General features: G+C 54.6%; 1 protein-coding gene across 3 annotated transcripts in view; it reads right to left on the reverse strand.

The window, feature by feature from the left end:
* Nucleotides 1-1,725: 1,725 nt before the first annotated feature.
* The window catches only part of TCF20 (transcription factor 20), a 193,703-nt gene continuing 180,298 nt past the window's right edge, over nt 1,726-15,130 (reverse strand). The window contains exons 4-6 of one of the 3 annotated variants that reach the window (XM_061418714.1): nt 9,857-9,906; nt 8,722-8,849; nt 1,726-3,021 (exon numbers count right to left, since the gene is read on the reverse strand). In XM_061418714.1, coding sequence (XP_061274698.1) covers nt 8,766-8,849; nt 9,857-9,906 — 134 coding nt within the window. In that variant the 3' untranslated portion in view covers nt 1,726-3,021; nt 8,722-8,765. The remainder of the gene's footprint in view (nt 3,022-8,721; nt 8,850-9,856; nt 9,907-15,130) is intronic. The other 2 variants (XM_061418712.1, XM_061418713.1) reach the window with 2 other exon arrangements.

Genomic DNA, 15,130 nt, shown 5'->3' on the forward strand with positions numbered 1-15,130 from the left:
GTATCACTGACTCAATGGACATGAATTTAAGCAAACTCCGGGAGACTGTGAGGGACAGGGAAGCCTGGGGTGCTATAGTCCATGGCATCACAGAGTCGGACCCTGAGCAACTGAACAACAAAAAAAAGAAATGAGCTATCATGCCATGAAAAGACATGGAGGAACCTTAAATGCCTATTACCAAATGAAAGAAACCAATGTAAAAAGGCTACACACTGTGTAACTCCAACCCTATGACATTCTGGAAAACACAAAAACTATGGACCCAGTAAAAGATCCGTGGTTGCCAGGGTAAGAGGAGGGAGGGATAAAGAGAGGCAGCACAGAGAATTCTTACAGCATGAAGCTGCTCTGTATACTGCCGGTATGTACACGTCATTATGGGCCTCCCTGGTGGCTCAGAGGTAAACAATCTGCCTGCCAATGCAGGAGATGTGGGTTTGAACCCTGGGGTCGAAAGATCCCCTGGAGAAGGAAATGGCAGCCCACTCCAGTATTCTTGTCTGAGAAATCCCATGGACAGGGGAGCCTGGCGGACTATAGTCCATGGGGTCGCAGAGCTGGACAGGACTTAATGATTAAACAACAGCAAACCCATGTCATTGTACGTTTGTCCAAACTCAGAGCGCACACCACCAAGATGAACCCCAACGTAAACTATGGGCTGTGGGTGACCATGTGTTGATGCAAGTTCACCAAAGACAAGGCACTGCCCTGGTGGGGAGCGCTGACACTGGGGGAGGCTGTGCGTGTGTGGGGGCAAAAGATGCATGGGGAATCTCCGTACCTTCTGCGCAACACTGTGATGAACCTAACACTGCTCTAGAAATAAAGTCTGTCCAAAAAACAGAGAACTCAAAAGAGTGGCAGGAGCTGAAATGCCCATGAACAGTTGAGGCTTCTTACAGAAGCCGGAAAGCTAGAGTTGGGAGTGAGGCGTGGAATAGGGCCACTCCCCAGTGAATGGTCATTTCAGGAGCCAGTTTGAGGAACCATCACCAGTGTTTTACTCAAAGTATCATCAGCCCAGTCAAAAGAATTTAAAAAAGGCAAAATGAAGAACCAACCATCTGCTGTCAGGAAAGTATTTTCCTGAAGATATGTTCAAGGTTTGTGGTTTAAGCCCAACACCTGCAATCTCTCAATCTCATCTGAACTGTGTTAATGCCAAGACCAGACAGGATGCCAAGGAAATAAAGAACCATAATTCCTATGCAGGTTCCGTGGCCCACACAGCATACCCACCCACACCTCCATCCTGGTGGAGCAAAATGAGAATTGGACCACACTGCTGGATGGAGCCATTGTAACAAAATTAATCTGCCATTTCTGCAGCCTCAAACTGATAAGCACACCAGAACTCATATAATTGCTTATTTCTACTTCACAGCATTCCTTCCAGTGTTTCTGTTCTTTAAAACAAAGTCCATTAACATTGCATTATTTTTTAATAAGCTTTAAAATTCACATTGATTGGAATTTTGTCCTCCTCTCAAGTAATCTGGCCATCTTCACACACGGCTGAGTTCGACCCACCAGGCTGAGCGGCTAGAACTGTCCTTGGTTGGGATCATTCCAGGGTCTGCTGCAAGGGCCCTGGGCCTGCGGGAGGCCTAGGTGGCTGGGCCAGTCTGATGGCAGCCACCTCCGCAGCAGAATCAGAGCCAGCCTGACGGCTGGAATGGGAGGAGAAAGAGACACGTTTGCTTCAAACAAAAAAGGAAACAAGGTTAAAATGAAGTTTATTATTTTTTTGATTTTTTTTGTTTTGTTTTTTAAATAAAACTGTTTGTGAAACAGCTATTTTATCCCCACGGCAGAGTGACCCCTGAAAGATGCACTAACCCCTTCTTAAGGCCTTAACAAGATTTTTTTTTTGTACTTTTTTCTTTTTTTAAAACTCAGATATTTAAAAATTATACAATTTACAAAACAAAACAAAACAACACAACATAGAGAATCATGTAGCGGGGGGCTGCTCAACTGGCAGGCTCCCTTATCCTTTATAAAAGTGAAAGCAAAGAAGAAAGGGTGGAGTGGGTGCTCCTGGTCAGCTTACCCCCCCCCCCACCCATGAGCACATCTGACACCGTCCTTCCTTGTGTCCACTCCTACGGCCTAGGTTTGTCCATCCGCCCTGGGGGTCAGGGCACAACAGCTGCCTGGAATGTGCCCAGGGGCAGCCATCCCTTGATCCTGCCGGCCAAGCCGCTTTGGTGGGACCCTCGGGGCTCTCACCGGCCAAGGACCCAGGACACAGTTGTGACCGTGGGGCCTCCGCCTTGGGGCATCCGCCAATGTCCCCTCCCCCGAAAAAAAAAATTTTTAAAAATAATAAATAAATAGTGTTTCTGGAAATGAAAAAGATTTATTTTTGTGTTTAAACATCATTCACCCATTCTTGAAAACACGGACCATCCCCCACTTCCCTCCCCCTTGACCTTCCCACTTTTGAGACAAATTACTGACAAAGACATGGTTTGGTGTGGTTCGTCTGTTCCTCTGACCCTGGGTCTAGAGTCTCTGAATTGTGTGAGCTGGGCCAAGGATCTAAGCCACCCCTGTCCTTGTGAGATCAGAGTTTGTTCAGTTCAATTTCACATTTAAATTTCACGTTATTGGAACAAATTTGGAGTTCTTTAACTAGATAATTTTAAAATAGAATCAAAAGGGATAGCGCACCTTTCATTTAAACAAAGTCTTTCCAGACTAAAAATAGATTTATATATATATATTTTTATCCCTCCCTTTTAATTCCCCCCACCCTTTCCCATCATCCCACCCCTCCCCCCTCCCCCCACACGGTCACTATGGAGATTGTGTCCATGGAAACAGCCATTCCAACGTCTTGGGTCTTTCTTTCCTGTGGTGTCACCGGTTTGAGAGTGATGTAAGAACTTAGGAAGGAAGTGCTGGCGCGGGCAGGCACGCGGGGTGGGGCGGGGTGGGGTGTGGCTGCACAGGAGGACCGTTTCCATTCCATCACGAGTATCCACCACCTTCTCATCTCCACAGTCTCACCTGCAAGACAAGCAGACACTGGGTGCTGGGAACCTCTTCATGGTGCTGCAGCCCACAGCCCCTGCTCTGTGGTGGCGCGACTCTGCAGGGACTGGCAGCCGGGACCGGAGACACCCAGGGCCCGTGGTAGAGCCGGCTGTGTGGCTCTGGGCCTGAAACAGGGTAAAGGCAGCAATGACCTGGCCAGCTGCACTGGGTATGGACTCGGAGTGCCCCTCCCCACTGTGTGGAGGGAGCCAAGACCAGGAAAGACTCCCCTGACCCCCGAGGTGGGGCTGCCTGCAGTGGGGCAGCTCTTGGGGTGACCCTTGCTCAGGATGCTGCCCCCTGGGGCCTATAGCAGGACTCAGCACGTGGGCCTGGGGACCCGTCCTCACAGAGGTGGCTGAGCACCCAGCTGATGTGGAAAAACCGGCTCAGGACCACAGGACCATGCCCCGGTCCCCTCCAGCCGCAGGCGGCGCTCTCACAGCTAACAGAGAACACTCCCGGGAGCTCCAAGGGGAGGGCGGCTCTCAGGTCACCCTCTGGGGCTCCCCAGGCCCTGCCACTGGCGTCTGTCTCTCCTTCTGGCCCGGGCCCCAGGTTTAGGAAGACTCTCCTGGTGGCCACCGAGGGTACGCGGGCTTGTACCAAGGGCCTCCTCAGGATACTTCATGGGTCCTTACGTGTGCAAGGATCTCAGAGACACAGCAATTTCCGGGAACTCAGTCCAGAAAAATTAGGCGAAGAGCCACGTGTGGTGACACCCCTGTGTGTGTGTGTGTGTGTGTGTGTGTGCGCGGGGGCTCACCTGGCTTCTTCCTCAAACCCTTTCCAGTGCCCTCCACCAACCAATAGACCTCAGGAAAACCCAGGCATCACCAGTCCCTTTTCTGCTTCTGTAAAACTTACTGATACACAAACTAGTTAAGGCTAGCCTGTGTATACAAGCTAAGAACAGACATTCCCGCCAGCCCTTGCCAGAAAGAGATTCCTAGCTGCTTGGCAGAAAACATGAATAACAGTAAGGGGCTTGCAGGGCAGCAGGACAGCATCGCCGCCCTCAGGCAAAAGCAGACCCTGGGCCTCCAGCTGCCGGGGCCAGGAGCTGAGCCACCCTGCCATGGGCCACAGAGTGGCTTCCCCCGCACCCAGGGGGTCACCCCAGCACCCCCTCCCCCAGCACAGACTCTCTCCACTCTGGTTTCCTGATGCTAAGGCTGCCAGGAAAGGGGGAGAAGAAGCAGCCTTCTCTGGTGTCGCCCCAGGAACCAAAGGCCTCTATCAAGGCGATGCCAGGGCAGGGCTGCCAGGGGGCCTCAAACAAGGACCAAAGGGGTCAAATTTTGCCGGGGATGTGGGCCATGGGCGGGAACAGAGGACAAGTGCCCGCACATCCTGCAAAGCTCAGCTCATGGACCGAGGGCCAGGAGCAGGGTCTGCCCTCTCCCCAGCACTTGGCAGTCTCCAGCCTGCACCCTCTAGAATGCAGGTGGTCTCGGCACCAGGGTCTGCCTGGCCGGAGGGCTCCGCAGGCCGCTGGCCTGGGCTCCTTCCCTTGGTGCCACTGGGGGGCCTGGGCATATCCGTCCATATCCACTGCCAGTGCCCGGCCTTCCTGCGTTCCCCGCAGGGACCTCCCCAGGGTCTGATACCTGACTGACCCTGAATATAATGGAGCCTTAACTTCTCCATTATTCCGAAAACTATTCCTTTAGTAGGAAGAATGGGAAGAAAACTCTTGAAACATCTAGTAGGGGCCAGGCACTATGCCAGGAGCCCTACAGACACTTCTTCACTGGAACACTGCGAGGCCTGACACCGCCCCCCCCCCCCGCCCCCCCCATCATCTTGGAGACAAAGCCCTGAGGGAGGGGACCTGTGCAGCCCAAAGCCCTGGGCTGGTTAGACTTGGGACTGGGGCTCACGGTCAGCAAAGCTCTTCTGACTGGGCCCCTGGGACTCTGCCTCGGAGCCTCCATTGCTCAGGTCTGTCCAAAGGCGTCGGAGGTGGCTGAGGAGACAGCACCAGGGCAGAGCCGTGGCCCGTGAGTGAGCGGGCGGCCCTCTGTGCTGAGGCCGCTCTCTTCTCTGTAGTAAGGCACCGGTGTGTTCGGCTGTTGGCGAACAATCGGGCCTTCATCCCAGGCCAAAGCATTCCCATCAGCCTCTTCCTGCTGCCCTTCAGCTTCACCTCGGCCGCCTGGACCTGGGGGGGACCTCCATCTGGCTGAGGCTGCCCTCGCCTTTGTAAGCTGAGACCTGAGCCTGCTGGGGAGCACGTGAGGAGCCTGCACCCGCCCGACGCCATCAGGTCAGCGCCCTCCTCCCTGGGCCGCCCCATGAGGACAGGAACTACCCTGCACGCCCTCCTCCCCCCAAATCCTGGGCCAGTGCATGAAGAGGCCAAGACAGCCGCCCCGTCCTTGTGGGAGGACAGTCTAGTGGAGATGCAGACGGTTTGTGAACATACCAGCGACTCGAAACTGTGGTGACGCCAGGGAGGTGGCAGAGTGGGGACAAGGGGACTGGGAAGGCTGCTCTGAGGACGTGCCCTGAAGCTGAGACCCAAAGCGGAGACAAGGCACAGCACCACGGCCCAGGGAGCCGAGTGTGGGCACAGGACCCCTGAGGGAGGCGGCCAGGCGCTGAGGAGTCAGAGGAGGTGACCCCAGGGCCCTCGGAGGTGAGCTGAGGAGCTGCACTTGGCCCTACAGGTGGCGGGAACCTCAAGTCGAGGAGAGACAGGAGCTGGTGCAGAGCGGCAGTGCGTGCGGGGCCGCGGGGTGGGCGGGAAGGAGGACCCGGGACATGACCCTGGGCACTAACCTTGCACCCAGGACAAGGCAGAGCTGGACGGAGGTCACGGCTTCCCGCCAATGGGTGGGCCGGGTGGGAATGGGGCCTCCATGTCTACAGCCAATGAGAACGAGGGACGGGCGAGGAGCCTCATCCACTAGCTGCCTCGAGCCGGGGAGAGGGCGGAAGTGGCTGGCCAAAGCTCCTGCACCTGCAGACCCGGGAGGGGGCCGCCCACTGACCTTTCCTCCTGGGCACAGCTGGCCTGGCCAGGTACCTCACGTGGCAGTGGGAGATGAGAACTCGCATCTCCATGCCCTCAGCCCTGGCGTTTTCTGCCAGACACGGCTGCGCCGGGCACGGTGGAGACATTTCTTAACTGCATCCTCACAAGGCCGGCCACCGTTAGTCTTCTTTTCACAGAAGGAGGAACTGAAGCACAGAGATGCTAAGTGGGCTGACGCTGTCACACAGCACTCTCCACACCACAGGAATAATCGCTGCCCCTTCCCCACCTTGTGATGGTGGACCTGCGCCCCCAGCACAGACCCCAAGGTGAATGCTCCCTGAAGGGAGGGGCTGCGTCCGCCCCTCACGCTGGGGCTTCCCACCACCTGCAGAGGGCGGGCGAACCCAGGAGAAGGGCCCTGCCTTGACAAGCACTTCAGGGGCACGAGACGGCGCTCTGTCCCTCCCTCCCCTCCAAGAGGGAAAGGTCTGACCTCAACAGACTTGAAACAACCCCAAACGGAGGGACAGGCCACTCGATCACTCAGCGCCTCGTTTCTTTGGTATAAACATGACAGCAACACCCACCCTGTGAGGATGAACCATGAGGCTTGTCGTCCTGTGAGAGCGGAGGGCTCTGGCAGCTGGCAGAGCCCAAGAATGGGCAGAGAGGAAGGCGAGGATGAACAAAATTAAAATTTCCAAGAGGAAACTGGGCCCAGACTTCCTATTTTTCTCAAACACAGCCTGGGATTCCAGGACAAGAACAAAAGGCCCCAAGTAACTCATGGTTCTTCCCCAACCGGCTCTTCCCAGACACTTCCGGGAACACTCCCCATGGCCTCCGTTCCAAGCGGCTCTAAACACCAGGGCTGGGAAGGTGGCAGAGCCGCTCAGAAACAGTGACACCATCAAGCCCAGGGACACGCGGAAGGGCCAACAGAAATGGGCCTGGAAATCCGCCAGACTGCTGCTGGCCTGAGGGTCACTGGACCCTGCAGGTTCTAGACTCGGAGAGCTCCTCGTGGTGGCCAGCTTTCCTCCCCCACCCCCGTGCCCTCCATTCCCACCCCCACCTGTGGAAGAGCAGGAGAGAAAAGAGAGAGTGCGGAGTCCTCACTGGACACCTTCATGAGAGCACTGTAACCCCCACGGGCTCATCACCCAGCCGAGGGCCTTCTCTGGAGGCTGGTACTGGGACCCACCTAAGAAACAAGTGACTTGCCAGATGAAAACTGCCACGTCCCGGCATGAATTTTAGGCAGACTCCCACCCCTTGTAACACAGATGCTCAGTCGTGTCTGACTTTTGCGACCCCATGGACTGTAGCCCTCTAGGCTCCTCTGTCCATGGGATTTTTCAGGTAAGAATACTGGAGTTGGGTAGCCATGCCCTCCTCCAGGGGATCTTCCTGACCCAGGGATCAAACCCAGGTCTCCTGTCTCCTGCACTGCACTGCAGGTGGATTCTTTACCTGCTGAGGCCCCGGGGAAGATTCGTAACAAGGGGGAGGGAACATTCCAGAGACTCAGGCACACAGTGCTGCCCCAGAGAGCCAGGCCTTGCACACCAGTGTGTGGGTCGCAGACGCCTGGAGTAAACACAGATGCTCTCACCTGAAGAGAAATAATCCCTTAATGAACATTTCTGAGACAACTGGCTGCCTGCCCCATCCTGTAGAAGCAAGTGCTCCAGGTTAGTTACATTTTGCTTCTTCTTCTCATAATCTGTTTTGCTTTTCCCTCAGTGACTCAGTACGGACAGGGAGGATGTGGAAGGCCGGGTGGAGGTGGGCACTGCGGGCCCATTGCTTCAAGAGACCCAAGTCATATAATCCTGCTCTCACAGGTACACGCTACCAGCCCCGACCACGAACCCACAGACACACTCATGGAAAGCACAACTCAATCTCCTGAGAATTTTAAAAGTAAAATTAAATGTGCTAAAGTCTGCTGAATCTTTGAGGGGATTTTCCTTCCCTTTGCACTTATATGAAAGGAATCTTTCATAGCACCGGGAGGCAGGGGAAGATTTCACATAACAAAACTTGGGGAATTTTTGTTTTTCAAAGGAGAACTCACTCAAAGGTTTAGAGCTGTGGTGGTGGTGTAGTCGTTAAGTCGTGACTCTTTGCGACCCCATGGACTGTAGCCCACCAGGCTCCTCTGTCCACGGGATTTCCTAGGCAAGAATACTGGAGTGGGTTGCCATTTCCTTCTCCAGGGGATGTTCCCGACCCAGGGATGGAACCTGCATTTCATACACTGCAGGCAGATTCTTTCTGTCTGAGCCACCAGGGAAGCCCAAGCTTTACAGACATCAAGCAAACTAAAAAAGAAAAGATCTCTGGTGAGAAGCCTTTCTGAGACGGGGAAAGAGCGAGGGCTGCAGGCAAAAGCAGCCCCACCTTAGAGGCTCCATCCCGGAAGCCAGCTGCCCCCAGGAGCCCCACCCAAGGCCTGCCTTCAGGAACAGCCCCCTGATCCCTAGTGGACGATGGAACCATTTTAAAGCCCCACATTATCTTTCTACACGTATTCTGGGGGGCTAAGCAACAAACAGAGAAGTGCTTTATCCACCGGGTGTTGGCCTCATGCAATTAGATACCCAGGTGCCGCCTGGCCAGGGCGAGCAGGAGGCAGAGGCCACGACACCCCATCGCAGTCCGCAGGGGCGGTGGCCCCGACTCACCTGTGCTTGCTGTACTTTCCATTCCCACGAGCACACTGCCCCCCTCACCCCCGCTCCGACTGCTCTGTGCTGAGGCTGCCTTTCGCTGTCTTGTTCTGCAAGGGGGGGACAGGGCATGGGAGGGGAGGCTGACGCCGGCAAAGCCAAGGAGACGAGACAGGAGGGACAGAGAACGAGCGTGCGGGTCAGGGCGGGCGGAGGTGAGGCAAGGAACGCACATGGAAAAGGAAAGAAAAAGCAGAGAGTCAGTACTGCACGACATACAGGAGATACTCAAGACAGGGTTTGCTGACGCAAAATGTGACCCTTCAAAAAGGGAAGTTTAAAAAAAAGTACAAATGAAGTAAAAAATAAAGAGAAAATTCTAAGATCCAAGGATCCATCTTGGGAAATAATTTTTAAAGAAAAGCATCAGTAAGCATCCTTCAGAAGCAATTTGAGGGCAGACTGTCAAGATGACCTCTTTCTAGTACCTTCTGGCCCCACTGAGTGGAGACTGAAGACTGTGAGCACGAGTGGCCACCAGGGGTCAGTGTGACCTCAGCTGGAGGAGAGCCGCCGCTGCAGGAGCGCCAGGTGGAGGCCTCCACAGCCCAGCCCTTCCTGGGGGTCCCTTCTCCACACCCTCCCCTCCCCACACCCGTGAGTGGTGTTTTGGAAATAGGCCATTCACACACTCCGCCCGCATCTTCCTTCCCTTCCTAAATTTGAGAGGCGACCAAAAGACCAACTCTTGAACCAAATGCAGACACCATGGGCTGCACCTGTGGAAGCAGAACCTGGCAGGGATGGCGTTTCCCCGAGAGCCGGGCGTCAGCTCTCTCTAATCGGGGAAGACGCCTCTGCTCTGCATCCAGGCCTACAGCCAACCTCACCCCACGCCAGTCTGTGGTCTGGGGTTCCACTAAACTAAGGCGGAAACCAGGAGTTACGTGCATTTCTCTGAACAGACAAACACCTTCTCCCCAGCTCCGCCACCACATGGTGTTGACCCCACATCACAGGGCTCCCTCCTGTTTGCCCCTCCACCCACTAAGCCCTGGCCTGAGACTGAATATCAGGTCTCCAGGTCTTTCAGGAGGAGCCCCCGACCCCCTAGTCCTGCAGGGAGCACCGGCTCTGCAGGCTGACTCACCTTGTGCTTGGGGCACCTCACCGAGAAGTTCTCCTCGTGGAGCAAACAATCTGCAAGACAGAGGGGACAGTCAGGAGGAGCCTGGCGTGGGGCACAGCCTGAGGGGCGTGGGGTGGGGGTCACACATGGAGGTAGAGGACCGCGCACTGTGATTTTTAATAGCAGAACATGAGAGACACTCCCAAATAGCCTATGGCACCTCAACATGGTGGACTATCAGTCGGTTAGACAAGGTTTCAGAATAGGTAACAGCATGGGGAAACGCGATGCACACTGCTCGGATACACACGTGTGCAAGTACAATCCCGTTTGTCACAATGTCTCTACGCATAAAGGACAAAGGAGATCTACCAAAATATGACAGTATCCGAAATCTTACTCTTTGGATAGTAAGATTATCAGATCAGATCAGATCAGTCGCTCAGTCGTGTCCGACTCTTTGCGACCCCATGAATCGCAGCACGCCAGGCCTCCCTGTCCATCACCAACTCCCAGAGATCACTCAGACTCACGTCCATTGAGTCAGTGATGCCATCCAGCCATCTCATCCTCTGTCGTCCCCTTCTCCTCCTGCCCCCAATCCCTCCCAGCATCAGAGTCTTTTCCAATGAGTCCACTCTTCGCATGAGGTGGCCAAAGTACTGGAGTTTCAGCTTTAGCATCATTCCTTCCAAAGAAATCCCAGGGCTGATCTTTAGAATGGACTGGTTGGATCTCCCTGCAGTCCAAGGGACTCTCAAGAGTCTTCTCCAACACCACAGTTCAAAAGCATCAATTCTTCGGTGCTCAGCCTTCTTCACAGTCCAACTCTCACATTCATACATGACCACAGGAAAAACCATAGCCTTGACTAGACGAACCTTTGTTGGCAAAGTAGACACTAATTTTATTTTTTCTGTATTCCCATGATCATATCCTGTTGTTTTAACAATCTCCAGTAAATGTTCTTTTTAGAATTTCTTATCCTAGGCTAAGCCCACTCCACAGGCCCACGCCAAGGCTTCCTTGTGAAAACACTGAATCCGCAGGCCTCTTTTCTCCTGTCAAGTCACAGGTCAGAGGCAGAAAGGAGGCCAGGCCCAGCCCTGCTGCCGCCCTCTCCCCTGAACCATGGAGATGCTGGAGAAGCTCCTCAAGCCACGCTAAAGGCTGCAGGGGAAAGTGAAACCCCACGAGGGGCTGTGAATCCTCAGCCCCAGAGCCAGAGGTGGTGGCAGGATGTTAATACTGGTCACATGTTCTCAGAGAGCTCCCAGACACCATGGCAGGGGGCGGCATGGTACTTAGCCTTGTTAAATTTACAATTTAACTCAGCTTTAAAGCGAGGTCCAGATGAGCGGCCTGTGTAGCCACAGATTTCAAGTGAAATAATAATAAGCAAGGGGATACGCAAATGGAAACTTCTGAGACTCTCTACATTTTATACAAACCAACAGAGACCCTCTCACAATCTGGCTGAGCCACCTCCCCTCTGGAGTCCCAGGATCCTCGGACTGGGTTGATTTAGTCCTCTCAGCCCCAGGCAAGCCTGAGGGCTCGGGCAACAGCAAGTGCTGCTCATCTGTGCCTCACCTCACACCCTCAAGCAAACAGCACAGCAGTAAATGAAATGAGCTAATTTACAACCCACAAGTACACAGTGTGACCCAGGCTCCTGCCGCTCCAGTTAACCAGAGAGCTCCCGGACAGCAGGGGTGGACAGCTGGAGCCTGAAGGAGGCGCCTTCGCCTCACCTGGGCAGTGGCCACAGCATGCCAGCAGAGATGGCACAGACCATGCGGGGCGAGGCCACCCTCCCACCCCAGGGGTTTACAGAAATGAGGAGGGGGTGCGTGAGTTGGAAAAGATACCATCAGGAAGGCAGAGGTCTGAGATGGCCCTCACACAGCCATGAAACAGTGACCAGCAGCGATGAACCATTAGTAAAATGTGCTTCTAGTTAGGAAACATGTTCCCTCGAAGTTAAAAAGCAGAAAAGAAAGAAAACAATAGAAGTGAACGCTAAAGGCAATTTGGAACTAGTCCCTGGTACTTCTGGAAACGGAGTGTCCTTAACCAATCTACGAAACCTTCTCACAAGGCCTCCCACGCGGGCAAAGGCGCTCCTCATTCTGGTGAGGTCACAGGCCCGCAGGACATGCACTTCCCCCTCCTGGCAGGACGAGAAGCACAGCTGAAGAGTGCAGACACCTGCAGGGGCCGGGGAGCCTCTTCTAGACTGCCTCCCGCCAGCCTCCCCAAGGGGAGAGTGAGGAGGGGCGGGAGGCTCGCAGCAGGCACGGCGGCTCGCTGGCTTCCGTGAGCCCCTGGCCTACCCAGTGCAGAGGGCCCGGTCAGCACTTTCCCACGGTGAAGTCAGAGCACCACACAGGCCAGCAGAGACTCACCAGGCTGCCGAGTCGGCAGGGTGGCTTCCAGACACAGACACCAATACCCCAGGCCAGCGCTCCGCTTTGAGAGTCCTCTCTAGGCGTAGGGGTGGAGGACTCTGCTGAGCTTCTCGCCACAAGCTATGTGGAGCCTCAGATACCCACACGCACCCACATACGCTCCAGCTAGGGTGGTGAGCCCAGGGAGGGAGAAAACAGAAGGCCATCTCGTGTCCTTGGGGTCTACTGAACCCCAGCAGCCTCCAGCTCAGCTACGGTCTCTCAGGGCTACACCGAGTGCTCACACTGGCAAAACCAGGCTGGGACTGGGGGGTCCGCCAGCCTCACCCCGCCTCACTGAGCAGCCTCACACCAAGTAGCAGTCTCCTGGGGCCGGAGGAAGTGGGAAGAGGGCAGAGGAAGGCCTTGAACTGGCTTCTGTGACCCAGACAGCTCCTTTCCAGGGAGTGGCCAGACCACCAGTCATTTTACAGAGCCCATCAGGGACTCTAAACCCCCTGCCAAGATCAAAGTCGGCAGAGAGAGCAGCTTTAAAATGCTTCAGGAAGGGGGGCCGCAGGTGAAATTCCCAGCTGTGTTTCCTCTTGAAGCCCCTTTAGGCAAGACCGCTAATGCACAGTGGGATTACTGCCGAGCCACCGCAGGCCTTCTGTCTCTGGCCTCTGTGTCGTGGCTCGCTGCAGTAAATACGTTTCATCTTTTTCTGTTTTAACTGGTGCTCATGCTCTTATTACTGCCTCTTCCTCTGGGAGATAAATCTCGTGTCTGTGACGTAACGAGCAGCACAAAAGAGTGAACCACGACGTCACGAGTGTGTGACCGCGGTTAGCTGGAGCCACAGATCCTCAGGTTTCCATGGAGACGTGCCCAGAAGTAAAAGTTTTCCTTTCACTACCAACGGCTCTCTAAGGTTTGGGCAGTTGGCAAGAAGGCAGAGATGAAAATGCTAAACTGTTCCTTAGTCTACACAGAGACGGGGGACTTGACTAGAGGACTTATTTTTATTATAATTAGAAAGAAAAGAAATCAATGAAGGCTTTTCCAGACACAAAAACTCACCACTTACAGAATTCCTGGGAGGACTGTGGATAAATCCAGGCATCAGTCCGCAGAGTGACACAGGCTCTGAGTCACTATGACTCAGGTCATCAGAGAGACCAACACATGCCCCAGACATGGTCACCCTGCGAAGCTGCTGCTCGGGGCCAGTCCCATGTTGAGGAGCAGTATGTGCAGCGGCTGGGGCAGCAAAGCCAGAGGGCCAGGGCCCCGACCCAGACAGCCCCCCTCTGCCTGGACACTCGGCCACCAACTTCTGCCAAACAGAGATGTTACCAGTTTACCTGGCAGGCCACACCAGACAGGCTCAAAGAGAGCGACGAGGAAGTCATTGACTTCCTGACCCTCAGCTGGCGAAGTTGGCCCTGCCTCCTCCATCAGAGGGAGGAGAGCCCAGGGCCCTTCCCAAAGAACCCCCACCGCCCGTCTTGACCAAGGTGGCTGGGCCTGTGCTGCCAGCCACCAAGGGAAGTAAGACAAAATAAAACCTCAGTCTCTCCCTTCCACTAGCTATCTTCCAAGCGCTCACACATGGCTTGTGGCTGCTGCATTGGACAGTACAGGTCTAGAACATTCCCCCACCGCAGCAAGTTTATCGCGCAGCACTGCTCAATCCCTGGAGGCGCTGCCTGGAGGCAGGTGCCCGAGTGCACCGGGAGCATGCCTGCAGGGGCGAGGCGGCCCACCTGGTGCTCCTGCGCAGAGCCCTGTGCAGGGGACCTCCGGTCACTGGCCACTAACGGGAGAGGTAATTCCTGCTGCCTCTCCCCCATAAAACTTACAAACCACTGCCCAAAACCCGAGACTTAAAAATCTTCATTTAAAGACCACGAAGCTTAAACTGGAAAAAGAAACAAAACATTCTGACAGAACCCTGACTGCATCATGAAAATGAGCAAAGGCAGTGGTTGGCCCTGAGAGAGAAGGGTTTAGCGGCTGTTCTACAGAACACCCTAGACCATGGTCCAGGTGAATTACAGCTCAGATTCAACCTGGAAACATGCAGAGGAGGACAGGACGGAAGGGACCGACTGGAACCCAAACTCCCTGAGCTGACATTTCAAGGCTCTCTTCTCATGCCCACTTTCCCCTCTGGCCACACGGGGTCCTGGCCACCGGCTGCCCTTCAGCGTGTGCAAACACACTTTCACCAGAATCTAACTTCAGCATAAAGTTAGAGCATTATCTTTCTTGTTTTTTGGCTGTGCCATGTGGCTCGTGGGGTCTTAGCTCCCAACCAAGGACTGAACCTGGGCGCCCGGCAGTAAAAACCCAGACTCCTAACTCCTGGACTGCCAGGGAATTCCCTTTCTTATTCTTTTCAGCTGCAGCCCCTACAGAAACCTGGAAAGGAGAGAAAAGGGAGGGGGAAAGGAGGGACGATGAGAGGCAGGGGGGCGCGCTTCAGCAAGTATAGGTGAGCGGGGTGAAGGGTGGTCGAGAGGAACTTGGACTCCTTGCCTGCCAGATCCGACTCCAAGTGCTCCGCGCTCTGCATGGCTGTTACCTGCTCAGCCCCCAGGCTCCGTCAGCACTCTCATCTGTCTGCCCCTTTTCTCTTCCTCCATCCTGACTGCCGGCATTATGAGCAACCTGCCAGGTGAAGGTGTCAGACCCATCTAACACTCAAAAAGTAATTGGTGAAGACAATCAACAAAGAGCTATGAGTCAGGAGAAAGAAAGAGGATTCTCCCAGGCACTGAAGCTCTGAGTCAGACTCGAGTCTCCTGCACTGCTCACCGGATGGCACTTCTCAGACAGAAGGGATCCTTCTTCCAACACCTGTCACAGTGCAAAACACCACTCTGATTACCTCAGAGAACTG

The sequence above is a fragment of the Bos javanicus genome, chromosome 5 (genome assembly GCF_032452875.1).
Source record: "Bos javanicus breed banteng chromosome 5, ARS-OSU_banteng_1.0, whole genome shotgun sequence".
NCBI lineage: Eukaryota > Metazoa > Chordata > Mammalia > Artiodactyla > Bovidae > Bos > Bos javanicus.